This window comes from Salvelinus alpinus, chromosome 10 (assembly GCF_045679555.1).
Source record: "Salvelinus alpinus chromosome 10, SLU_Salpinus.1, whole genome shotgun sequence".
Classification (NCBI taxonomy): domain Eukaryota; kingdom Metazoa; phylum Chordata; class Actinopteri; order Salmoniformes; family Salmonidae; genus Salvelinus; species Salvelinus alpinus.
Window position 1 is genome coordinate 72,073,113 of NC_092095.1, and position 27,101 is coordinate 72,100,213.

At 39.3% G+C, this 27,101-nt stretch overlaps 2 protein-coding genes across 7 annotated transcripts in view; one reads left to right on the plus strand and one right to left on the minus strand.

Moving 5' to 3' along the window:
• The window catches only part of LOC139533043 (zinc finger protein 658B-like), a 147,595-nt gene that overhangs the window by 23,184 nt on the left and 97,310 nt on the right, over positions 1 to 27,101 (minus strand). The gene's annotated exons all lie outside the window — the stretch shown is intronic.
• Positions 1,845 to 22,695, plus strand: LOC139533040 (zinc finger protein 345-like). 6 transcript variants are annotated; one of them, XM_071331228.1, is made up of 5 exons: positions 1,845 to 1,964; positions 2,923 to 3,161; positions 11,300 to 11,533; positions 17,012 to 17,257; positions 19,045 to 22,695. In XM_071331228.1, exons 2-5 carry the CDS (start codon positions 3,059 to 3,061, stop codon positions 20,307 to 20,309), a joined length of 1,848 nt encoding a protein of 615 aa, XP_071187329.1. In that variant the 5' UTR covers positions 1,845 to 1,964; positions 2,923 to 3,058; the 3' UTR covers positions 20,310 to 22,695. The 6 variants fall into 6 exon arrangements, with proteins under 6 accessions (XP_071187329.1, XP_071187330.1, XP_071187328.1 ...); XM_071331229.1 differs by having other exon boundaries at positions 1,894 to 2,014; XM_071331227.1 differs by having other exon boundaries at positions 1,899 to 2,163.

Genomic DNA, 27,101 nt, shown 5'->3' on the forward strand with positions numbered 1-27,101 from the left:
TCATTACAGATCAGAATTATACAATAAAAAGGTGTGAAGGGGATCTGTCTCTAATTTGTCTGATTCTGTGTTGCGGTCTCAAATGAACATGACCTTTTTGTCCAGTTTTTGTCCAAGGTAATAATTACCTTGGTGATCTTGGGCACAAGGACTATGGTGGTCTGTTTGAAACATGTAGGTATTACAGACTCAGTCAGGGACAGGTTGAAAATGTCAGTGAAGACACTTGCCAGTTGGTCAGCACATGCTCTGAGTGCACGTCCAGGTAATCCGTCTGGCCCTGCGGCCTTGTTAATGTTGACCTGTTTCAAGATCTTACTTAACGGGGACTGTCTAATTTCTAACATTTTTTACAATATTGTAACTATTCAGAGATGCAGAGAATGAAGTTGGGTTACTTCTAAGGAACTTTGGCTGACTCCTATGTCATCATCTCCAACATGTGATCTTCCATTTTAGAGCTTTGCTTTGGTGTGGATTGAGGCCTATACATTCATATCAGTTGTGTTCCCCCGTTGTATTCAGCTTTCCTTATTTCTATTGTGGATTGTGTTTATGTACGCCAGTGGAAAGTCTACAAAACTGAGCAAACCAGCCTATGTATTGAATACATGGAATTGGATTGTGATGATACCGATGAATGAATCATACACACAATGTGCTAATGTTGATTTTTTCTTCATTTTTTATCAGGAATCAAATTTGATGTGTATGAAATTGTTTGGTGAAATATGCATAAAAAGGAGAGTAATTGCCCATAATTCTGCACGTTTGTATCGTTGTACTTCCAGTTTTGATCATCACGATTTAGTGACTGCAAAGAACATTTATGGATCTACTGGGATTTTTAAAAGACAGACTAACTTTCTGTTTTGTCTGCTTGCACTCAAGAAATAAGTATAGTTGTGTCAATCTTTCTGCAGGCAGTCGACTGCTTTTGATGAATGGATTTGCAATTTTGATGGTATTATATTTTCTTATGAATGTTATGTTTATTAAAAAGACAACTACATTTTCAAAAAGCATTTACTGTTTTGCAAAAGTTGTGTGTTTTGAAAATCAACAACATTGTTCCAAAAACTTTTTGTAGCCGATTGAGAGAAACTTTAATACATAAAGAAAGTTGCTCCCTGATTAAATAGTACAAGAGTACACCCTGCTGGACAAAAAAGCTTACTGCACCTGGTATTCCCAGGCAGCGTACCATCCAAATGGGAGGGTGCAATTAAACACTATCAATGTTTAATTTATGGATAGTGTTATTTTTAGAGTGAAATTTCTCAAGTCTAAAGAAATAGGATGAATTCTGTTCTCCCTCCTCAATCCATTTTTTCCTAGATCTAATAAAGGCTCCTTCTGCTTTTAATCTATATATAGTATCCAGTTTATTTTGTAACTCAATTAGTTCCATCTTCTCCTCCCCCGAGAGGCCGGCAGGGGACCTCTGAGAAAGGGAAGTTATCTTAATGATCACCTTTTCCTCCTCAGCTCTTCTGGTCTTAGCAAGATTACTACCATATTTTCTAAGGTATTTGGACACCTCAAATTTAAAGAGCTCCCAGTTCTTGCAATAAGATTTTTCTTCACAAGCCCTTTCCCAAAAGTGTGAGAGCAGATCTTTAACCTCAAATTTAACTATATCATTATCACTATATCATATCACTATATCACTATATCATTATTAAGCTATTTAGCTTCCAGTAGGATGCTCTGCCAAGGTTAGTATCAGGGGTAAATATTTTGATATCAATGTACTTCTCTCATTGACTTGTCAAACCCAGGCTTGGTCTGCTTCGCAAGCGTTCTCTGAAGTCTCGCGTTGTTACGACTCTGGGTTTAGAAACTGGTAGTGGGGGAACAGGAAGTTCCGCGCAGGCGCACATCGTTCTTCATAATAAAGGAAACGCCAGAATTGTGCAGTCGAGACGACAGCTTCTGTGTCCGTTTCAAATGTATTACTACTGGTATGTAATAGCACGTTCTAATATCGAAAGGACATGTCATAACATGCTAGGTAATAAATACGTCAAGTTATTATCACGTTTTGATAAAGGTTTTATGTGCTATTTTTATGTCAAACCGCATGAGTGAACGTGATTCATTTTCTACAAGTCAAATAGAGACTTTGGTTTAGTCCGAGTGGATGTATATCACTTCGTCAAGGTAATTTCATTAAGGATCCATTTATTTTCCATTTCTGGGTTCGTTTTACATGTCGTTTTTGGTTTTGTGTAAAATTCACTAGATGGTAAAATGGCGGTCTCCACTCGGTCTGCATCAACGCACATCAGTTCAGGCAGTGAGGGTGCAGCAGAGAGACCATTTTACGGTTGCACTACTGTTTTGGAGCTAAATGTAATGATTATCAGTTTTCTACATGTGAACTAATATTCAGAGACATTCAGTTGTTTCTGTCTATCAATAAATGTTACTATGGTGTGAACGGAAATACTGTTGGTTTTTGATTGGAATAATACAGTGAAGACAAGTTTATTCAGGAAAATAGTACATAGTGCTGTTTTAAACATACTGCAACCTTGTACTAAATGTTTGAGGCATTTATATGAATTCAGGAAATCTACTATAGATTAAGTGCATTTAAGTTGTGTAGCCTCATTTAAAGTATATACTTTGTCTAATGTGAATTAATTAATGTTTTGTTGTCTGTGCTAAGCTACCAGATCTATTGAAATGAGATCAGTGCTTGACTTGGACAGGAGCTCACCGGAGCTGAGTACCGTCTCCTCAAATGCAAATGTCTACTGTTTGAGCTCATGTTCCTCTTATAGAATATTAGCTCAACAGTATTGTGGAGCTCCTGCACCTAAATATAAACCATATTTTTAGAGAATAAAGAAAGTCTTGACAGTTCTGGCACTAACTTTTGTGTCCGTTTCTCTTTATTACTACTGGCTGACTCAGATTAAGTCTGAGGCCGGTAACATCAACAGTGAGGACAAACCCAGCCTGCCTCTCTCCTTCCACACTGAGTACAAACCTACAGTCACTGCGTCCTGATTGTGACAGTGGAGCCCAGTTTGTACTGCAGGATCCAGAAATGGCATCAGTGAAGCTGGAAGACTGCAGTCAACCACTGGAGCTGAATGGTAACATCAAAGATGAAGAAGAGGAGGAGGAGATTGGGACGTCTGTTTCTCATGGTAAGAGCAGGTTCTATCTAACTAAGTTGGTGTTATTCGTTCCAACTTCCCACTGTGCATGAAAAGTTGCTGTAGAACTGTTTTATTTATTTTATTTCACCTTTATTTAACCAGGTAGTCCAGTTGAGAACAAGTTCTCATTTACAACTGCGACCTGGCCAAGATAAAGCAAAGCAGTTCGACAAAATCAACAACACAGAGTTACACATGGGATAAACAAACGTACAGTCAATAACACAATAGATACATCTATATGCAGTGTGTGCAAATGTAAGATTAGGGAGGTAAGGCAATAAATTGGCCATAGTGGCGAAATAATTACAATTTAGCATTAACACTGGAGTGATGGATGTGCAGATGATGATGTGCAAGTAGAGATACTGAGGTGCTAAAGAGCAAAAATAAATAACAATATGGGGATGAGGTAGTTGGTTGGGCTATTTACAGATGGGCTGTGTACAGGTACAGTGATCGGTAAGCTGCTCTGACAGCAGATGCTTAAAGTTAGTGAGGGAGATACAGTTGAAGTCAGAAGTTTACATACACCTTAGCCAAATTCATTTAAACTCAGTTTTTCACAATTCCTGACATTTAATCATAGTCAAAATTCCCTGTCTTAGGTCAGTTAGGATCAATATTTTATTTTAAAATGTGAAATTGTCAGAATAATAGTAGAGAGAATTTGTTATTTCAGCTTTTATTTCTTTCATCGCATTCCCAGTGGGTCAGAAGTTTACATACACTCAATTAGTATTTGGTAGCATTGCCTTTAACTTCTTAGGGCTAGGGGGCAGTATTCGGAATTTTGGAGAGCTGGCGTGCCCAAAGTAAAATGCCTGTCACTCAGGCCCAGAAGCTAGGATATGCATATAATTTGGTAGATTGAAGTTTCCAAAACTGTTAAAATAATGTCTGTGAGTATAACAAAACTGATATGGCAGGCAAAAACCAGAGGAGAATCGATCCAGATTTTTTTTTGGGACCTCACCACCCATTATAATGACTGACGGTTTCTTTTGATTTTCCAATGATGTCCATCAGAGGCATTGAGTTTGAAGGTAGGCCTTGAAATACATCCACAGGTACACCTCCAATTGACTCAAATGATGTCAATTAGCCTATCAGAAGCTTCTAAAGCTTTAACATAATTTTCAGGGAATTTTCCAAGCTGTTTAAATGCACAGTCAACTTAGTGTATGTAAATTTCTGACCCACTGGAATTTTGATTAAGTGAATTCTGTCTAAACAATTGTTGGAAAAATTACTTGTGTCATGCACAAAGTAGATGTCCTAACCGACTTGCCAAAACTATAGTTTGTTAACAAGAAATTTGTGGAGTGGTTGTTATTAAACAAGTTTTAATGACTCCAACCTAAGTGTATTTAAACTTCCGACTTTAACTGTAAGTCTCCAGCTTCAGTGATTTTTGCAATTCGTTCCAGTCATTGGCAGCAGAAAACTGGAAGGACAGGTGGCCAAATGAGGAGTTGGCTTTGGGGATGACCAGTGAAATATACCTGCTGGAGCGCTTGCTACGGGTGGGTGTTGCTATGGTGACCAGTGAGCTGAGATAAGGTGGGCCTTTACCTAGCAAAGACTTATAGATTACCTGGAGCCAATGGGTTTGGTCACCGATAAGAAGCGAGGGCCAGCCATCGAGAGCATACAGGTCGCAGTGGTGGGTAGTATATGGGGCTTTGGTGACAAAACAGATGGCACTGTGATAGACTACATCCAATTTGCTGTGTAGAGTGTTGGAGGCTATTTTGTAAATGAAGTCGCCGAAGTCAAGGATCTGTAGGATAGTCAGTTTTACGACGGTGTGTCTGGCAGCATGAGTGAAGGAGGCTTTGTTGCGAAATAGGAAGCCGATTCTAGATTTAATTTTGGTTTGGAGATGCTTAATGTGAGTCTGGAAGGAGAGTTTTCAGTCCAGCAAGACACCAATGTATATGTAGTTGTCCACATATTCTAAGTCAGAACCGTCCAGAGTAGTGATGCTAGTCGGGCCGGTGGGCGGGTGCGGTTAGCGATCGGTTGAAGAGCATGCATTTTGTTTTACTAGCATTTAAGAGCATTTGGAGGCCACGGAAGGAGTGTTGTATGGCATTGAAGCTCGTCTGGAGGTTAGTTAACACAGTGTCCAAAGAAGGGCCACATGTATACAAAATGGTGTCGTCTGCGTAGACGGAGAAAAGAGTCAGCCCGAGAATTGAACCCTGTGGCACCACCATAGAGACTGCCAGAGGACTGGACAACAGGCCCTCCAATTTGACACACTGAACACTATCAGAGAAGTAGTTGGTGAACCAGGCAAGGCAGTCATTTGAGAAACCAAGGCTGTTGAGTCTGCCGATAAGAATGCGGTGATTGACAGTCGAAAGCCTTGGCCAGGTCGATGAAGACGGCTGCACAGTACTGTCTTTTATCGATGGCAGTTATGATATCGTTTAGGACCTTGAGCGTTGCTGAGGTGCACCCGTGACCAACTCGGAAACCAGATTGCATAGCGGAGAAGGTACGGTGGGATTCTAAATGGTTGGTGATCTGTTTAGTTTCTAACCCTTGTGATAGTGAGTGGAGGATGATATAGGTCATAATTTTCATTACTTATTAGATACTTTTAGAATAGTTTTATTCCCCTTTTGTATTGCACAGCCTACTGATGTGAATACATACAGTACCAGCCTACTGATATGTATACATACAGTACCAGCCTACTGATATGTATACATACAGTACCAGCCTACTGATATGAATACATACAGTACCAGCCTACTGATATGAATACATACAGTACCAGCCTACTGATATGTATACATACAGTACCAGCCTACTGATATGTATACATACAGTACCAGCCTACTGATATGTATACATACAGTACCAGCCTACTGATATGAATACATACAGTACCAGCCTACTGATATGAATACATACAGTACCAGCCTACTGATATGAATACATACAGTACCAGCCTACTGATATGAATACATACAGTACCAGCCTACTGATATGAATACATACAGTACCCGCCTACTGATATGAATACATACAGTACCAGCCTACTGATATGAATACATACAGTACCGGACTACTGATATGAATACAGTACCCGCCTACTGATATGAATACATACAGTACCAGCCTACTGATATGAATACATACAGTACCAGCCTACTGATATGAATACATACAGTACCAGCCTACTGATATGAATACATACAGTACCAGCCTACTGATATGAATACATACAGTACCAGCCTACTGATATGAATACATACAGTACCAGCCTACTGATATGAATACATACAGTACCAGCCTACTGATATGAATACATACAGTACCCGCCTACTGATATGAATACATACAGTACCCGCCTACTGATATGAATACATACAGTACCCGCCTACTGATATGAATACATACAGTACCAGCCTACTGATATGAATACATACAGTACCCGCCTACTGATATGAATACATACAGTACCCGCCTACTGATATGAATACATACAGTACCCGCCTACTGATATGAATACATACAGTACCCCCCTACTGATATGAATACATACAGTACCCGCCTACTGATATGAATACATACAGTACCAGCCTACTGATATGAATACATACAGTACCAGCCTACTGATATGAATACATACAGTACCAGCCTACTGATATGAATACATACAGTACCAGCCTACTGATATGAATACATACAGTACCCGCCTACTGATATGAATACATACAGTACCAGCCTACTGATATGAATACATACAGTACCCGCCTACTGATATGAATACATACAGTACCAGCCTACTGATATGAATACATACAGTACCAGCCTACTGATATGAATACATACAGTACCAGCCTACTGATATGAATACATACAGTACCAGCCTACTGATATGAATACATACAGTACCAGCCTACTGATATGAATACATACAGTGCATTCAGAAAGTGTTAAGACCCCTTGACTTTTTCCACATTTTGTTACGTTACAGCCTTTTTCTAAAATTGTTTTTAAATTAAAAACGTTCCTCATCAATCTACACACAATACCCATAATGACAAAGCAAACACTTGTCGTCTTCAAATTCAGTTAATTTTGAGATTATGTCAGAAATAAAAGACAAGAAGGGTAGATTTATACTTGTTAAATGTAAACTGGATAACAAGGAAGTTACATTATTTAATGCACAAAATCGGACAGCACAAATCAAAATAGGAAAATGAGTCTAGTTGCTGAAAAGATCAATAGGATACTGCAAGATCTAGGACTGCTCGATGTATGGCGTGACACCCACAAGACAGATAAGCAATATACTTTTTACTCAGCCCGCCACACTGAATACTCCAGGTTAGACTACTTTGTCATGTACAATGCAGATAGACACAGGCTTAAGGATTGTAGGATCGGGCAGAGCGACTTATCAGATCATAATGGAGTTTACCTTACTCTACACCTTGATAGCAAACCAAGAAATACTATATGGAGACTTAATACAAGCATGCTGAATGAGCCAGCATTCAAGGAATCAATAAAGACAGAATTGAACATCTATCTGGAGAATAATGATAATGGGGAAGTATCTCCTGCTACATTGTGGGATGCAGCTAAGGCGGTTATTAGAGGAAAGATCAAAGCCACATCATCTCTCAAGAAAAAGGTGAAAGCACAGAATCTGCTGAAATTATAGGAAACCCTAAGAAACTTAGAACGATCTCATAGTCAATACAAAGACCCTCTTCTATTACGAGAGATCCAAAAGGTAAAACAGGAAATTGACCAGATTTATAGGGACGAAGTAGAGAAAAAGCTCAGGTTCCTGAAACAACGACTAGCACGGAGACTCAGGAAACAACAAGCACATACCATTTTCAAAATAAAAGACCCCAAAACAAAGAAGATCACATGCAAATTAGATGAAATACAGAATGCATTTGAATCATATTACACAAACCAGAGAAGGCAGATGCACAGACAATAGAGCATTTTTTTAAACTCACTCGATCTCCCCTCAATTGTGACAGAGCAAAATGATAGACTACCTTTAGAAATATCCACCGAAGAAATTAATAAACAATATCTCAACTAAAAGTAAACAAGTCACCAGGCACTGATGGCTTCCCTTCAGAATGGTTCAAGACCTTCAGAGAACAACTAACACCTCTACTTAAGGCCTGTTTTAACTGGACTCTGAGGGAGGGGGGGTCTTCCACCATCGTGGGGAGAAGCCATCATATCTGTAATCCCAAAAGAGGGTAACGATAAGGAATGCAGTTCATATAGACCTATCGCAATCCTTAACATGGATTATAAACTATATGCATCAATAATAGCCAAACGAGTGGAGAACATAATCCCTGAATTGATTGACGGTGATCAAACTGGTTTCATACAAAATAGGCAAACACAGGACAATATAAGGAGAACACTACATGTCATGGACCACATTACTCAGAATAAGACAAGTGCAATATTAAATCAGACTAGATGCAGAAAAAGCATTTGATTCAGTGGGATGGGATTATCTATTCCAAGTTATGGAAATATTTGGTTTCAATAAAGAAGTGATACAGTGCATCAAAACACTGTATTCATACCTAAGTAAATAACATAAAAAGATTTTTACAGATACCTACAAGTTTGACAATATTTCTTAAGGGAGATAAAAGCGATTGACCCTCGAGCACCTCAAAAATTAATCCAAGTATTCACAAATGCATACAATTTGGGGAGTAACAAAAAAACGATTTCAAATCTCTACTTGGGTATTCAATCCTCAAAGAAACATTCTACAAACTATATTAAAAAGAAATGGGAGGAGGAACTTAACATTGAAATAACTGATGAAACATGGTTGAACATATTAGAGACTCAACAAAGCTCCACCAACTCAAGGTCATGGAGAGAATTCTGTTGGAAGAATGTTATACGTTTCTTCATAACACCTAAACTGAAATCAAAACAGACTGGCTCCCTACAACCTTGTTGGAGAGAATGCTGTCTACTGAGGGTGGATCACTCTCATATCTTTTGGACCTGCCCCGCAATCGAAACTTACTGAGGAGAAATAAGATCTAACATTGGAAAAATAATGGGATTTGACATAGAACAAACATTCATTTCTTTGTACTCGGGTGAAATACCTGATAACTTAAACAATAGAGAAAAGTACCTCTTGAAGGTCCTAATGGCAGCCAGTAAAAAGGCTATCACTGGGAAATGGCTACAAAAAGACCCTCCCACAGTGACACAATGGATAGACATTGCTAAAGAAATACACCACATGGAGCGTTTGACCTTTGCTTTAACTTCTTACGGCTGAGATCCCATTAACGGGATCGATATGACAACAGCCAGTGAAAGTGCAGGGCGCCAAATTCAAAACAACAGAAATCTCATAATTAGAATTCCTCAGACATACAAGTATTTTACACCGTTTTAAAGATACACTTCTTGTTAATCCCACCACAGTGTCCGATTTCAAATAGGCTTTTCGGCGAAAGCACCACAAACGATTATGTTAGGTCAGAGCCAAGTCACAGAAAAACACAGCCATTTTTCCAGCCAAAGAGAGGAGTCACAAAAATCAGAAATAGAGATAGAATTAATCACTAACCTTTGATGATCTTCATCAGATGACACCCATAGGACTTCATGTTACACAATACATGTATGTTTTGTTCGATAAAGTTCATATTTATATCCAAAAATCTTAGTTTACATTGGCGCGTTATGTTCAGTAATGTCTTGCCTCCAAAACATCCGGTGATTTTGCAGAGAGCCACATAAATTTACAGAAATACTCAAAATAAACATTGATAAAAGATACAAGTATTAAACATGGAACTTTAGATAAACTTCTCCTTAATGCAACCGCTGTCAGATTTCTAAAAAACTTTATGGAAAAAGCACACCATGCTATTATCTGAGTACAGCGCTCAGAGCCCAAATAAGCCATAAAGATATCCACCATTTTTTGGAGTCAACAGAAGTCAGAAATAGCATTATAAATATTCACTTACATTTGATGATCTTCATCAGAATGCACTCCCATGAATCCCAGTTCCACAATAAATGTTTGTTTTGTTTGATGTAGTCCATCATTTATGTCCAAATACCTTCATTTTGTTCGCGCGTTCAGTCCAGTAATCCACATTCATGCCGCGCAGGTCAGACGAAAAGTCAAACAATTCCATTACAGTTCATAGAAACATGTCAAACGATGTATAGAATCAATCTTTCGGATGTTTTTAATATAAATCTTCAATAATGTTTCAACCGGAGAATTCCTTTGTATTCAGAAATGCGATGGAAAGCAGGTCGCTCTCACGTGAGCGTGCATGTTCAGCTCGTGCCAGACACCTGACTCAAAGAGCTCTCCTTCCCTCATTCTTCACAGTAGAAGCATCAAACAAGGTTATAAAGACTGTTGACATCTAGTGGAAGCCTTAGGAAGTGCAAAATGACCAATATCCCACTGTATATTGGATAGGCAAACCTACAAACCTCAGATTACCCACTTCCTAGTTGGATTTTTTCTCAGGTTTTTGCCTGCCATATGAGTTCTGTTATACTCACAGACATCATTCAAACAGTTTTAGAAACTTCAGAGGGGTTTCTATCCAAATATACTAATAATATGCATATCTTAGCCTCTGAGCCTGAGTAGCAGGCAGTTTACTCTGGGCTCCTTTTCATCCAAGCTACTCAATACTGCCACCCAGCCTTAAGAACACAAGAGGAGAGAGGTCAGGAATACTGGGAGAAATGGGTTTGGTACTTGAAAAAGGTCTAATTTAATGATATGTAACTAATATGATGAAGGTATGACGTGCACTGTAACTGCCAGATCTTTTTTGTTGTCATTTTACTTTATTCGTTGTGTTACTCAATAAAAACAAAGTAAAAAAAAAAAAAAGGTATTGTGGAGCTCCTGCACCTAAATATAAAGAGTACCGGTACCCAAAATGAGTATCGGCAACTATTTCAGTCCAAGTCAAGCACTGAATTAGATAACTGAACAAGAAAAAATAGAATATATTTAATAGAGAATAAAGAAAGTTTCAGAACTGTCAAGAAAATAACTTTTGTGTCTGTTTCTCTTGTATTACTTGCCGACTCAGGTATGAGGCCGGTAACATCAACAGAGAGGACAAACCCAGCCTGCCTCTCTCCTTCCACACTGAGTCCAAACCTACAGTCACTGGGTCCTGATTGTGACAGTGGAGCCCAGTTTGCACTGCAAGATCCAGAGATGGCATCAGTGAAGCTGGAAGACTGCAGTGAAACACTGGAGCTGAATGTCAACATTAAAGATGAAGAAGAGGAGGAGAAGATTGGGAAATCTGTTAATCATGGTAAGAGCAGGTTCTATCTAATTTTGTTGTTCGTTACAACTTCCCACTGTGTATGAAAAGTTGCAGTAGAACTGTTTCATGATGAACTGTTTCAATGAGAAGGTAGATGTTATTTCATTCTACTGAGACTTGCATGGTTTGACACCAGTATTGCCAGCATTTGTTTTATTCACTGGGCTATCTGGAGTGCTCAGAGATTAGACTGAAGAAGTGAAGTTGACAAACTGCCAGTGTTTTAAAGTTCTATGAAATGAGTCTGTGTAGTTTCTAACCCTTGTGATAGTGAGTGGAGGATGATATAGGTCATCATTTTCTTATGACTTATTAGATAGTTTTATTCTCCTTTTGTATTGCACAGCCTACTTATATGAATGACGTACAGGTAGCCTAGTGGTTAGAGAGATGGGCCAGTAATCGAAAGGTTGCTGGATCGAATCCCTGAGCTGACAAGGTAAAAATAAACTCGGCAAAAAAAGAAACAGCCTCTTACTGTCAACTGCGTTTATTTTCAGCAAATATTTGTATGTAAAATAACAAGATTCAACAACTGAGACAAGTTCCACAGACATGTGACTAACATAAATGGAATAATGTAAAAAAGTAACAGTCAGTATCTGGTGTGACCACCAGCTGCATTAAGTACTGCAGTGCATCTCCTCCTCATGGACTGCACCAGATTTGGTGCAAAATTCAGCCTTCAACTCGACGAGACCACAGACGTTTCCAATCTAAGCCAGCTTGCTGTATTCGTGCGCTATGTGAAAGACGACGTGATAAAGGAAGATTTTTTATTTTGTAAGCCTCTTACAACAACAACTAAGGCAGCCGATGTGAAGAAACTTGTGGATGACTTCTTCAAAGACAACAATCTTTCGTGGGATATGGTTTCTGCAGTTTGTTCGGACGGAGCTCCAGTCATGCTGGGAAGAAAGTCTGGTTTTGGTGCGCTAGTGAAAGCCGATGCACCACACATCATTGTTACGCATTGTATTCTGCACAGGCATGCGTTGGCAACAAAAACCTTGCCTCCAAAACTGGCAGAAGTATTAAAAATTGTAGTGGAATGCGTGAACTATGTGCGAACTAGTGCTCTGAGGCACCGCATCTTCAGTGAGCTGTGTAAAGAAATGGGCTCTGAATTCGAGGTACTTCTGTACCATTCTAACGTTTGGTGGTTATCCCGGGGACAGGTGCTGAATCGTGTTTTTGCCGTGCGTGTGGAATTAGCCCTGTTTTTGCAAGAGCACCAACATTGTCATGCAGATTGCTTCAAAAATTCTGAGTTCATTCTCATTTTAGCGTACATGGCTGATATCTTCGCAGCTCTCAATCATCTCAATCAAAAGATGCAGGGCGGTGGAGTCAACATCATCGAAGCGGAGGAAAACCTGAAGACTTTTCAAAAAAAGCTACCGTTATGGAAACGACGAACAGAGAATGATAACTTCGCAAACTTTCCCCTGCTGGACGACTGTGTAAGTAAGATCGAAGATGTATCTGGAATCGGAGACATTTCTGTACCCGCGGAACTGAAGCAAGCAATTGCTACGCACTTAGATGAGCTTGCAAAGTCTCTCGACGGATACTTCCATACAAGAGAGTCATATCCAGCATGGGTGAGACAGCCGTTCACGTTTAGTGTTGAGACAACAGATGTCAATGATGAATACCTCGATGAAATCATTGAAATTCAGCAGAGCCAGGTTCAACAGCAACTCTTCAGAACAACAACGCTTTCAACGTTTTGGTGTCAACAAATGGTAACGTACCCTGTTATTGCTAAGAAAGCTCTGGAGATTTTCATACCGTTTGTTACAACATATCTTTGCGAGCAATTCTTTTCGAGGATGCTGGACATAAAAACGAAGAAAAGGAACAGACTTTGTTGCGAAAATGACATGAGTGGCACTTGCCAAGGTGAAGCTGCGCATTTCTGAACTGGTCTCTGAAAGGCAACAGCAGAAGTCACACTGATTTGCAGTAAATATTCATTATTATGTTTTTGTTTTTGTGTGAAAATCATGTTTTGATGATTTTGTTCTTTGAATACACGGTGTTGATGTTGATGCACGGTTCATTTTGTGCACCAGTAAAATATATACATATGTTTTGAATTTGAAAAAATCATATTTTATTTTTCCAATTAAGAAGGGTTCGGTGAATGCGCATATGAAACTGGTGGGGTTCAGTACCTCCAACAAGGTTAAGAACCACTGACCTAGGTAGATCAGTGCACTAGCGGTACAGTTGAAGTCAGAAGTTTCTATACACTTAGGTTGGAGTCATTTAAAACTCGATTTTCAACCACTCCACAAATTTCTTGTTAACAAACTATAGTTTTGGAAAGTCGGTTAGGACATCTACTTTGTGCATGACACAAGTAATTTTTCCAGCAATTGTTTACAGAAAGATTATTTCACTTATAATTCACTGTATCATAATTCCAGTGGGTCAGAAGTTTACACTTAAGTTGACTGTGCCTTTAAACAGCTTAGAAAATTCCAGAAAATGATGTCATGGCTTTAGAAGCTTCCGATTGTCTAATTGACATAATTTGAGTCAATTGGAGGTGTACCTGTGGATGTATTTCAAGGCCTACCTTCAAACCCAGTGCCTCTTTGCTTGACATCATGGGAACATCAAAAGAAATCAGCCAAGACCTCAGATTCTTTTTTTGTAGACCTCAAAAAGTCTGGTTCATCCTTGGGAGCAATTTCCAAACGCCTGAAGGTACCACATTCATCTGTACAAACAATAGTACGCAAGTATAAACACCATGGGACCACACAGCCGTCATACCGCTCAGGAAGGAGACGCGTTCTGTCTCCTAGAGATGAACATACTTTGGTGCGAAAAGTGCAAATCAATCCCAGAACAACAGCAAAGGACCTTGTGAAGATGCTGGAGGAAACGGGTACAAAAGTATCTACATCCACAGTAAAACAAGTCCTATATCGACATAACCTGAAAGGCCGCTGAGCAAGGAAGAAGCCACTGCTCCAAAACCACCATTAAAAAAAGCCAGACTACGGTTTGCAACTGCACATGGGGACAAAGATCATACTTTTTGGAGAAATGTCCTCTGGTCTGATGAAACAAAAATAGAACTGTTTGGCCATGATGACCATCGTTATGTTTGGAGGAAAAAGGGGGAGGCTTGCAAGCCAAAGAACACCATCCCAACCTTGAAGCACGAGGGTGGCAGCACATGCTGCAGGAGGGACTGGTGCACAAAATAGATGGCATCATGAGGATGGAAAATTATGTGGATATACTGAAGCAACATCTCAAGACATCAGTCAGGAAGTTAAAGCTTAGTCGCAAATGGGTCTTCCAAATGGACAATGACCCCAAACATACTTCCAAAGTTGTGGCTAAATGGCTTAAGGACAACAAAGTCAAGGTATTGGAGTGGCCATCACAAAGCCCTGACCTCAATCCTATAGAAAATTTGTGGGCAGAACTGAAAAAGCATGCGCGAGCAAGGAGGCCTACAAACCTGACTCAGTTACACCAGCTCTGTCAGGAGGAATGGGCCAAAATTCGCCCAACTTATTGTGGGAAGCTTGTGGAAGGCTACCTGAAACGTTTGACCCAAGTTAAACAATTTAAAGGCAATGCTACCAAATACTAATTGAGTGTATGTAAACTTCTGACACACTGGGAATGTGATGAAAAATAAAAGCTGAAATAAATAATTATCTGCTATTATTCCACATTCTTAAAATAAAGTGGTGATCCTAACTGACCTAAGACAGGGAATTTTTACTAGGATTAAATGTCAGGAATTGTGAAAAACTGAGTTTAAATGTATTTGGCTAAGGTGTATGCAAACTTCCAACTTCAACTGTAGTCTACCTGACCCTGGCAAATGGGTTCCGGAACGAAAGTCTACAAAACCGAGAGGTGCTGGAGGATCCGGCTCAAATTAAGCACCGCCCTTCTCATATAATGGGCTAGGGCCATCCCAAGGATCCCTGAATGCATGGACGATTGCACCAAAGATAGACAACAACCAGTCGTTTCCGATGGGGAACAGATGAGTCATAGAGGGCAGAGCCAAGCACGAGTCAGCAAGATCTTATTGGCGCTTTCTAGCACACATCTGCATATTTCTGTTAGGCAATGCCTCCTCCGTGAAGCGCTTATGTGAAATAACTCAATTCGCCTTTACATTCCTTCTGACCAACGCAATTTAAAAACCCCAAACACTTTTGCAAAGGGTGAAGTCTACAAAACTTGGTCCACTCTGTTCATAACAGATTTTAGTTCTGGGAACAGAAAACTGTATTAAGATCAGATGTTTCATAGATTACAACATTTGCAGAATGTCGGCCAAAATCCATCTCGTTCCATCTTCTCCCACTGCCGGCCAGTGGGCTTCCTCTCACTACCATATTTGGTAGTGAGTGGAAACGCTAAGCGGATTCTTCACATTTATACATCCGGTGAAATATCTGTCTCATTGTTCTATCTGTGGCTGCACTGTGGTAGTGGGGGAACAGGAAGTTCCAGACAGGCACGCACCATTCTTCAGTATAAAGAAAGCGGCAGAACTGTGATGTTAAGAACATTTGTGTCCATTTCTATTTATTACTACAGGTATGTAATAGCAGGTTTAAACTTCCTAATATCAAAAGAACATACCATGCTAAGGTATTATCACGTTTGGTAAAGGGTTGATGTGTTATTTTTGTGTCAAACCAAGTGAAGAACGTGATAACTATTTTGAAAGCCACATAGCTAGAGACTTTGGGTTTGTCTGAGCGGATGTACATCATTTTCTCAAGGTAATTTCATAAATAATCAATTAGAGTTTAGCATGTTATTGGTTTTGTGTAAAATTCACAAGCTGGGAAAACCGTGGCGCCCACTCTGTCTGCGTCAGAGACAATTTTATGTAGTAATATTCAGACACATTCAGTTTCTATCTTTGTCTATAAATGTTAATATGGTGTGAAAGGAAATACAATTGGTTTTTGATTGAAATAATACAGTGAAGAAAAGGTTATTCAGGAAAATAGTACATAGTGCTGCCTAAAACATACTGCAACCTTGTACTAAATGGTTTTTGAGTCATTTATTAATTTATGTAAATCCAAGAAATCTACTATAGGTAAAGTTTAGTTACGTTGTGTAGCGTGTACTTTGTCTAATTTGAATTAATTCATGTTTTGTTGTCAATGCTTACCCCTGATCTATTGAAATTAGATGGACAGGAGCTCACTGGAGCTGAGAACCGGAACCTCAAATGTCTACTGTTTGAGCTCATGTTCCTCTTATAGAATATTAGCTCAACAGTATTGTGGAGCTCCTGCATCTAAATATAAATAGTACCGCCCCCAAAATGAGTATCAACAACTATTTCAGTCCAAGTCAAGCACTGAATGAGATAATTGAACAAGAAAAAATATGATGTATTTTAATAGAGAATAAAGAACGTGCCCATAACTTTTTATCTGTTTCTCATTGCTACAGGACGACTAGAATTAAGTCTGAGGCCGGTAACGTCAATAGTGAGGACAAACCCAGCCTGCCTCTCTCCTTCCACACTAACTCCAAACCTACAGTCACTGGGTCCTGATTGTGACAGTGGAGCCCAGTTTGCACTGCAGGATCCAGAGATGCCATCAGTGAAGCTGGAAGACTGCAGTCAAACACTGGAGCTGAATGTCATCATTAAAGATGAAGAGGAGGAGAAGATTGGGAATTCTGTTTCTCATGGTAAGAACAGGTTCTATCTAAGTTTGTTTTTCATTCCAACTTCCCAATGTGTATGAAAAGTTGCATGAGAAGGTAGATATTATTTCATGCTACTCAGACTTGCATACCAGCATTGCCAGCAAGTGTTTTATTCACTGGGCTGTCTGGAGTGCTCAGAGTGTAGACTAAAGAGGTGAAGTAGACAAACTGCCATTGTTTTAAAGTTCTATGAAATTACTCTCCTTTTTTTACCTTTATTTATCTAGGCAAGTCAGTTAACCTCTCTACGCTAGGTGGGACGCTACCGTCCTACCAGGCCAACATCCGGTGAAATTGCAGAGAGCCAAATTCAAATGACAGAAATATTCATGAAAATACAAGTGTTATATATCGGCTTAAAGATTAACTTCTTGTTAATCCAGCCGCTTTGTCAGATTTCAAAAAGGCTTTACGGCGAAAGCATACCATGTGATTATCTGAGGACAGCGCCCCGCTTACAAAAGCTTACAAACATTTTCCAACCAAGTAGAGGAGTCACAAAAGTCAGAAATAGCGATAAAATTAATCACTTACCTTTGAATATCTTCAACTGGTTGCAATCATAAGGCTCCCAGCTACACAATAAATGGTTGTTTTGTTCGATAAAGTCCCTCTTTATATCCCAAAAACTCTGTTTTGTTGGCGCGTTTTGTTAAGTAATCCGCTGGCTCAAAGGCGGTCAAAATATGCAGACGAATACATCCTAATAGTACCAGTAAAGTTTGTTGAAACATGTCAAACGATGTTTATAACTAATCTTTAAGGTGTCAATTATCTAAATAATCAATAATATTTCAACTGGACAAAAGCGTTTTCAATAGAAAGGAAAAAGAATGAAGAGCGCGCAAACAGTCACCCGCGTAACCCGTACTGCATGACTCCCCAGTCCCCTGACAGAAAGGTCACATTCTTCATTTTTCAGAAAACAAGCCTGAAACCATGTCTAAAGACTGTTGACATCTAGTGGAAGCCATAGGAACTGCAATCTGGGCCCAAATCCATTACATAGTCAATAGGCTGTCAATGGAAAACCACTCACATCAAAAAAAATCCCACTTCCTGGATGGATTTTCCAAGGGTTTTCGCCTGCCATATCAGTTCTGTTATACTCAGACGTTATTTAAACTGTTTTGGAAACTTTTGTGTTTTCTATCCAAATCTACTAATTATATGCATATCCTAGCTTCTGGGCCTGAGTAACAGACAGTTTACTTTTGGCACCTCATTCATCCAAACTTCCGAATACTACCCCCTAGACCGAAGACGTTAAGAACAAATTATTATTTACATTGACGGCCTACCCCCGGCCAAACCCGGACGATCCTGGGTCAATTGTGCGCCACCCTATGGGACTCCCAATCACAGTCAAATGTGATGCAGCCTTGTTACTAACCCTTGTGATAGTGAGTGGAGGATGATATGGCTCATCATTTTCACGACTTTTACCTACTTTTAGAATAGTTTATTCCCTTTTGTATTGTACAGCCTACTGATATGAATACGTATGTCACCTGGTACAGCCAGAAGAGGACTGGCCACCCCTTTGAGCCTGGTTCCTCTCTACATTTCTTCCTAGGTTCCTGCTTGCTGGGGAGTTTTTCGTGGCCACTTTGCTTCTACATCTGCATTGCTTGCTCTTTGGGGATTGAGGCTGGGTTACTGTAAAGCACTTTGTGACAGCTTCTGATGTAATAATGGCTACATAAAATACATGTGATTGACATGTATATCACACCAACTGACTCTTTCTTCTGATGTTGTTCACACAGGAGACCATGTTGAGACATTCTCTACATCCAGAGAGCAACAGCAGGAAGATCACAGAGCTAAGAGGTCTCACCCCTGCCCACATTGTGAGGAGATTTTCCCATTTTTATCAAAGCTAAAAATACACCTAAAAATACACACAGAAGAGAATCGGTATTCCTATACTGACAGTGGGAAGAGTTTCACAACATCCAAGGATCTGACAGTTCATCAGAGAGTGCACACAAGAGAGAAGACTTACTCCTGCTCTGAGTGTGTAAAATGCTTCACAACATCAACTTGGCTAAAAGTTCATCAGAGAACACACACAGGAGAGAAGCCTTACTCCTGCTCTGATTGTATAAAATGCTTCACAACATCAGCTAAACTAAAAGTTCATCAGAGAACACACACAGGAGAGAAGCCTTACTTCTGCTCTAACTGTGGAAAGAGTTTCTCTCTAATGTGCAACTTAAAACGACATGAACGTATACACACAGAGAAGCTTTACTCCTGCTCTGACTGTGCGGCGAGTTTCTCGCTACTGTGCAAATTAAAACGACATGAACGTATACACAAAGGAGAGAAGCCTTACTCCTGCACTGACTGTGGAAAGAGTTTCTCGCGACTGGGCCACTTAAAAACACATGAACAAAAACATACAGGAGAGAAGCCTTACTCCTGCTCTGACTGTGGAAAGAGTTTCTCTCTACTGGGCCAGTTAAAAATTCACCAACATATACATACTGGAGAGAAGCCTTACTCCTGCTCTGACTGTGGAAAGAGTTTCTCTCGACTGGGCCACTTAAAAACACATGAACAAAAACATACAGGAGAGAAGCCTTACTCCTGCTCTGACTGTGTAAAATGCTTCACAACAGCAACTGAGCTAAAACTTCATCAAAGAACACACACAGGAGAGAGGCCGTACTCCTGCTCTGACTGTGTAAAATGCTTCCCAACATCAACTAGGCTAAAAGTTCATCAGAGAACACACACAGGAGAGAAGCCTTACATCTGCTCTGACTGTGCGGCGAGTTTCTCTCTACTGTGCAACTTAAAACGACATGAAAGTATACACACAGGAGAGAAGCCTTACTCCTGCTCTGACTGTTCGGCGAGTTTCTCTCTACTGTGCAACTTAAAACGACATGAACATATCCACACAGGAGAGAAGCCTTATCACTGCACTGACTGTGAGAAGAGATTCTACAGATTGAGCCATTTAAAAAGACACCAATGTATACATAAAGGAAAGAAGCCTCATCAGATCTCTCAGACCAGCTAAGATTAGACACTCCACTTAATTCTTATCTCATAAAGTAATTGGCAACGTTGAATTGGATCAAATGAAGAAAGTGTAGAACACTCTATTGTAATCCTATAGTTTCTCACTGTAAGAGAACTGTGCAGAGGAAAGGGAGCGTTATAGAATGTTAGCCTCTCTTTACTGATCAGTGTGCACCTTGTCAGTTTTGGTGTGTTTTGTTAGCTTCTACTGTAAAGATATTGAGATGACCTTGGATTTGCCCTTAGGGTTGAATATCCTCTGTGAGACGTCTCACAATGGAGTCCGATGGTTGACTGGGTGGTACTGCTTCCCTCTGCAGTTTCCTGTGGGAATGAGCTGGTAGACACAACATACTCTGAGTGTACAAAACATTAATGACACCTGCTCTTTTCATGACATAAACTGACCAGGTGAAAAGCTATGATCCTTAATAATGTAGTTGTGGTGTATTTATTATGGATCCCCATTAGCTTTCAGTATAAAACAAGATGTTGCAGTGGGCTAAGGAATGAAGACTGGACACTGGAGAATGAATTTGAACAACATTGCCTGGTCTGATGAATCCCTGTTCCTGCTGTTTCATGCTGATGGGAGGACTATGGTATGGAGGAAACCATGAGTACATGCATCCAGTGGTGAAAAATTACCCAACTGTCATACTTGAGTAAAAGTAATGATACCTTAATAGAAAATGACTCAAGTGAAAGTCACCCACTAAAATACTACTTGAGTAAAAGTATTTGGTTGTAAATATACTTAAGTATCAAAGTAAAAATATGAATAATTTCAAATTCCTTAAATTAAGCAAACCAGATGGCACAATTGTCTTTTTTTTATATTACGGATAGCCAGGGGCAGACTCCAACATTCAGACATAATTTACAAACGAAGCATTTGTGTTTAGTGAGTCTGCCAGATCAGAGGCAGTAGGGATGACCAGGGATGTTATCTTGATAAGTGTGTGAATTGGACCATTTTCTATCCTGCTAATCATAAGAAATGTAACGAGTTCTTTTGGGTGTCAGGGAAAATGTATGGAGCAAAAAGTACATTATTTTCTTTAGGAATTTAGTGAAATAAAAGTTGTCAACAATATAAATAGTAAAGTACAGATACTACTAAAGTAGTTCTTTAAAGAAATTATTCTAAAGTACTTTACACCACTGCATGCATCCATGCCGTATATCAGCATTGCAGGCTGGTGGTGTGATGGTTGGGGTGTGTTTTCAGGGCACACATTGGGCCCCTTGATAAAGGTTGAACAATGTTTGAATGCCACAGTATATCTAAACATCATTGCCAATCAGGTGCATCCCTTCATAGCAGCAGTGTATCCTTCTGCAAATAGATTTCTTCAGCAGGATTATGCCACAAGGCTTGTCCAGGAATGGTTCCAAGAACATGACAGTGAATTCAGCTTACTGCAGTGGCCTGCAGAGTCACCAGATCTCAATCCAATTGTTCATCTGTGGGAGGAGATAGAACGAGCTGATGATAATCAGTTTTCAGCATTAGTTTGGGTGGATTATTATATATTACTATATAACTTTTGTTTAATGATTAACAGGCTATGAATCGACTACTTGTGTTTATTAAATTGTCCTTTAATACTAGATTCATTGTTTTAGTCATTGATGATGAATGTATTTGAATAACTGTATTGAAGTTAATTGATCTGGCGGCAGGTAGCCTAGCGGTTAAGAGTGTTGGGCCAGTAACTGAAAGGTTGCTGGTTTGAATCCCGAGCCGACTAGATGAATAATCTGTCATTGTGCCCTTGAGCAAGGCAATTAACCCTTATTTGTCCTGTAAGTCGCTCTTATCCAGAGATCTGCTAAATGACACAAATGTAATGAAAAATGTTTGTACATGAATTCATGCTGGGCAACCTCTTCTTCTCTTGTGTATAATTAAATTAAATAAACTGAAGTGAAATACTGTATATACAATACACAACATTACTGCTTTGTTGACCCTGTCCCTCTGGCCAGGGTAATAGTAAGCACATTTTTCCAAGAATTTTTTTAAAAGAGAGGCTGCCTGGATCTTTAATTTAAAAACCCTTGCTCCCTTCGGTCTCAATGTAGACTTTGATCTGAAGCCATTCTTGTGATTGTGCTATTCATTGTAATGTTTGTAGGCCTATGTAGCAAAATTGTATCTGTGATCGTATGCTCTCATGTTTTTGATGTTATTTTTATCTAAGAATTAACCAATGATATCAGGGCACACCCGGCCATGATTACAGACACCTGTGTGTGTGTCCTTTGACACTATATAAACTAGTGACCCACAGTGTTTGTCATTATATCCTGATGAAGACAGCTTGTCTGTCGAAACGTTGGATATTAGGTTATTAAATTATTCCGTCTGAGCTTTTAAAGTGTGCGTCTCTCCTTTCCTTTTTCAAGTGTTCTACTCCGCTAGCCAGCACCTCCACTAAACAGGTGTTCTACTCCGCTAGCCAGCACCTCCACTAAACAGGTGTTCTACTCCGCTAGCCAGCACCTCCACTAAACAGGTGTTCTACTCCGCTAGCCAGCACCTACACTAAACAGGAGTGCGCTTCTTTCGCCTCCAGGTCTCTGTAAGTCAGGATATAATATGTCTCTCTATAAGTCATGGATATAATATGTCTCTCTGTAAGTCATGGATATAATATGTCTCTCTGTAAGTCATGGATATAATATGTCTCTCTGTAAGTCATGGATATAATATGTCTCTCTCTGTAAGTCATGGATATAATATGTCTCTCTGTAAGTCATGGATATAATATGTCTCTGTTTGTAAGTCATGGATATAATATGTCTCTCTCTGTAAGTCATGGATATAATATGTCTCTCTGTAAGTCATGGATATAATATGTCTCTGTTTGTAAGTCATGGATATAATATGTCTCTCTGTAAGTCATGGATATAATATGTCTCTCTGTAAGTCATGGATATAATATGTCTCTCTCTGTAAGTCATGGATATAATATGTCTCTCTGTAAGTCATGGATATAATATGTCTCTGTTTGTAAGTCATGGATATAATATGTCTCTGTTTGTAAGTCATGGATATAATATGTCTCTGTTTGTAAATCATGGATATAATATGTCTCTGTTTGTAAGTCATGGATATAATATGTCTCTGTAAGTCATGGATATAATATGTCTCTCTGTTTGTAAGTCATGGATATAATATGTTTCTCTCTGTAAGTCATGGATATAATATGTCTCTGTAAGTCATGGATATAATATGTCTCTCTGTTTGTAAGTCATGGATATAATATGTTTCTCTCTGTAAGTCATGGATATAATATGTTTCTCTCTGTAAGTCCAGACTGCTCCTACCAGACTGTCCCTCAGGTTTCTAGTATGTTTATCTGCTCCTACCAGACTGTCCCTCAGGTTTCTAGTATGTTTATCTGCTCCTACTAGACTGTCCCTCAGGTTTCTAGTATGTTTATCTGCTCCTACCAGACTGTCCCTCAGGTTTCTAGTATGTTTAGCTGCTCCTACCAGACTGTCCTTCAGGTTTCTAGCATGTTTATCTGCTCCTACCAGACTGTCCCTCAGGTTTCTAACATGTTTATCTGCTCCTACCAGACTGTCCCTCAGGTTTCTAGTATGTTTTATCTGCTCCTACCAGACTGTCCCTCAGGTTTCTAGCATGTTTATCTGCTCCTACCAGACTGTCCCTCAGGTTTCTAGTATGTTTATCTGCTCCTACCAGACTGTCCCTCAGGTTTCTAGCATGTTTATCTGCTCCTACCAGACTGTCCCTCAGGTTTCTAGTATGTTTATCTGCTCCTACCAGACTGTCCCTCAGGTTTCTAGTATGTTTTATCTGCTCCTACCAGACTGTCCCTCAGGTTTCTAGCATGTTTATCTGCTCCTACCAGACTGTCCCTCAGGTTTCTAGTATGTTTATCTGCTCCTACCAGACTGTCCCTCAGGTTTCTAGCATGTTTATCTGCTCCTACCAGACTGTCCCTCAGGTTTCTAGTATGTTTATCTGCTCCTACCAGGCTGTCCCTCAGGTTTCTAGCATGTTTATCTGCTCCTACCAGGCTGTCCCTCAGGTTTCTAGCATGTTTATCTGCTCCTACCAGGCTGTCCCTCAGGTTTCTAGTATGTTTAAAAGAGAATCCAGAGATATTCTGAAAAGCCCGGCCCACAGAGGGATACCAGCCCTAAATAGAAGTCAGAGATCAACTCCTCCCCTGTTCATTCCACCCCCCCTTCCATTGTTACTGTGTGTATAAACACATTTTGAACAATGGCTTTCTAAAATGCTGTGGTGCTGACTAACACAATAGGAAAGGTTGTGGTAGATGTGGGCCATCACAGGTGAGGTCACAGCTCTTTCACTCTAAACATTCATATCAATGACTCACCTTGAAATGGACCATCAATACCAGAGTTCTACAAGACTATTTACATAATCAGCTGGACATTTTAACAGTCTGACCCTCATTATAGTCCTGGGAATATATTGTTTATCTGGCTACTGTTTAAAATGTTAACCTTTTAGCATTTATGGCACAAATCCATTGCAAGTCAATGGTACGTATACAGTCACAGTGAAAGCCTACACACCTCTACATTTTGCTTTTTAAAATCTTAATAGGCATTAAATATTGTTGTCCTGCTGACCTACACAACCTACTCCACATTTTCAAAGTGTAAGAAACTTGTAGAACAGTTTTCCTTATAAAGATATCCAGTAGTTTTGATGACATATTTCCCAATGAAACAGTTCTACAGCAACTTGACATGTGTGTTGTGGCTTGTAACTAGCTAGCTAGTGGTTTAAGAGATGGTTTGAATCCTAATCAACCCATCCAATGTGAGTACATGTTGACTGAAGTACAGTAGATGAATAAAGGTACAGTACTGTAGCTGGTGACAAAGCTGCGTATATTGAAAAAGCTTGTTAGTGCATAAGGTCAAATTAATCTTTGTGATGATAATTTCAGATCTTTTTCAGCTTCAGACAAACACTAAATATTTCAGTTAAAACATAGTTTAGTTGTATTTAATGATAGAGAAGAGTTTGTGTATGATAGAGACATGTGGTTCTCTCCTGGTGACATCACAGGGTCAGAGAGAACTCCTGACTTTAATCATACCAAAACACTCCAGGCACTCAGCCCATAAGAACCATTCATACTGTCAGATCTAATATGAAGAACTGAATACAACCACAAGAACCATTCATACTGTCAGATCTAATATGAAGAACTGAATACAACCATAACAACCATTCATACTGTCAGATCTAATATGAAAGAACTGAATACAACCATAAGAACCATTAATACTGTCAGATCTAATATGAAGAACTGAATACAACCATAACAACCATTCATACTGTCAGATCTAATATGAAGAACTGAATACAACCATAAGAACCATTCATACTGTCAGATCTAATATGAAGAACTGAATACAACCATAAGAACCATTCATACTGTCAGATCTAATATGAAGAACTGAATATAGAAGAGAAGAAGAGTTTGACCAATTCAAATTCATGTAACTTTATTTTTCATTGGCAGATCAATTAAGTCGGCTTGAATGCAGTTATCCAAACACATTCTTCATCATCAATTACTAAAATAATGAATCTAGTTTTAGAAAACAATTTAATAAACATGTACTCGTTCCATAACTTGTGTATCATTAAAGAAGTAGTCGTTTAGTAGCAAAACATAATTCCCCCCAAACTAATGGTGAAAACTGATCACACCATCTCTAACTGATACATGTTGTATCTACTAACTCATTCCCACAGAAAACTGATCATCACACCATCTCTATCTGATACATGTTGTGTCTACTAACTCATTCCCACAGAAAACTGATCATCACACCATCTCTATCTGATACATGTTGTATCTACTAACTCATTCCCACAGAAAATTGATCATCACACCATCTCTATCTGATACATGTTGTATCTACTAACTCATTCCCACAGAGAACTGCAGAAGGAAGCAGTACCACCCAGTCAACCATCAGACTCCATTGCTTCAATGTGAGAATCCTCAAAGAGGATATTCAACCCTAAAGACAAATCCAAGATCTCAATATCTTTACAGTAGAAGCTAACAAAACACACCAAAACTGACCAGGTGAATACTGATCAGTAAAGTAGAGAGGCTAACATTCTATAACGCTCCCTTTCTTCTGCACAGTTCTCTCACAGTGAGAAACTATAGGATTACAATAGAGTGTTCTACACTTTCTTCATTTGATCCAATTCACTGTTACCACTTCCTTTATCAGATGAGAATCTTCCTGCTGTTGGTCTCTGGATGTAGAGAATGTCTCAACATGGTCTCCTATGTGAACAACATCAGAAGAACCAGAAAGTTTTAAAAATTATTCTTATTGTAATTTCTGCCCGCCATCAAACTAATTTTATTCTTCAGTTGCACTTTCAGGAACTTCTATCAGCAGACAGCACTCTGACTGATGTGGAGCTACTTTTCCCTGGTACTTTTCTCGTGTAGCCTCATTTCTCCAGTAAAATGCAAGATTCACTTCAAGCAACACATTAGATTAGGAAATGTAGCTGGCTACATTCTTTCTATGATAAACACTAGAAATATAATGACCATGCATCGTTTTAGCAAAAAAAGACCTTTTTCATTGTAAGCTCATTTACTTGTGTGACTGCTATCCAATTAGTGTTGCAGTTCTGCTGTTATCTGATGAACATGAAGCTATTTTCTGCTGAATGTGTGGCACTAATGTATTTTCTGTGAAGGAAAACTAGTAGAAATTAAAACACTTGACT

Bases quoted from the DNA above. Each gene is read 5' to 3' on its own strand.
- LOC139533040 (XM_071331227.1), top strand. From the start codon at position 2,144: ATGTATATCACTTCGTCAAG. The intron at 3,162-11,299 runs GTAAGAGCAGGT...TTGCCGACTCAG, and splicing joins TGGGACGTCTGTTTCTCATG to GTATGAGGCCGGTAACATCA. The intron at 11,534-17,011 runs GTAAGAGCAGGT...TCATTGCTACAG, and splicing joins TGGGAAATCTGTTAATCATG to GACGACTAGAATTAAGTCTG.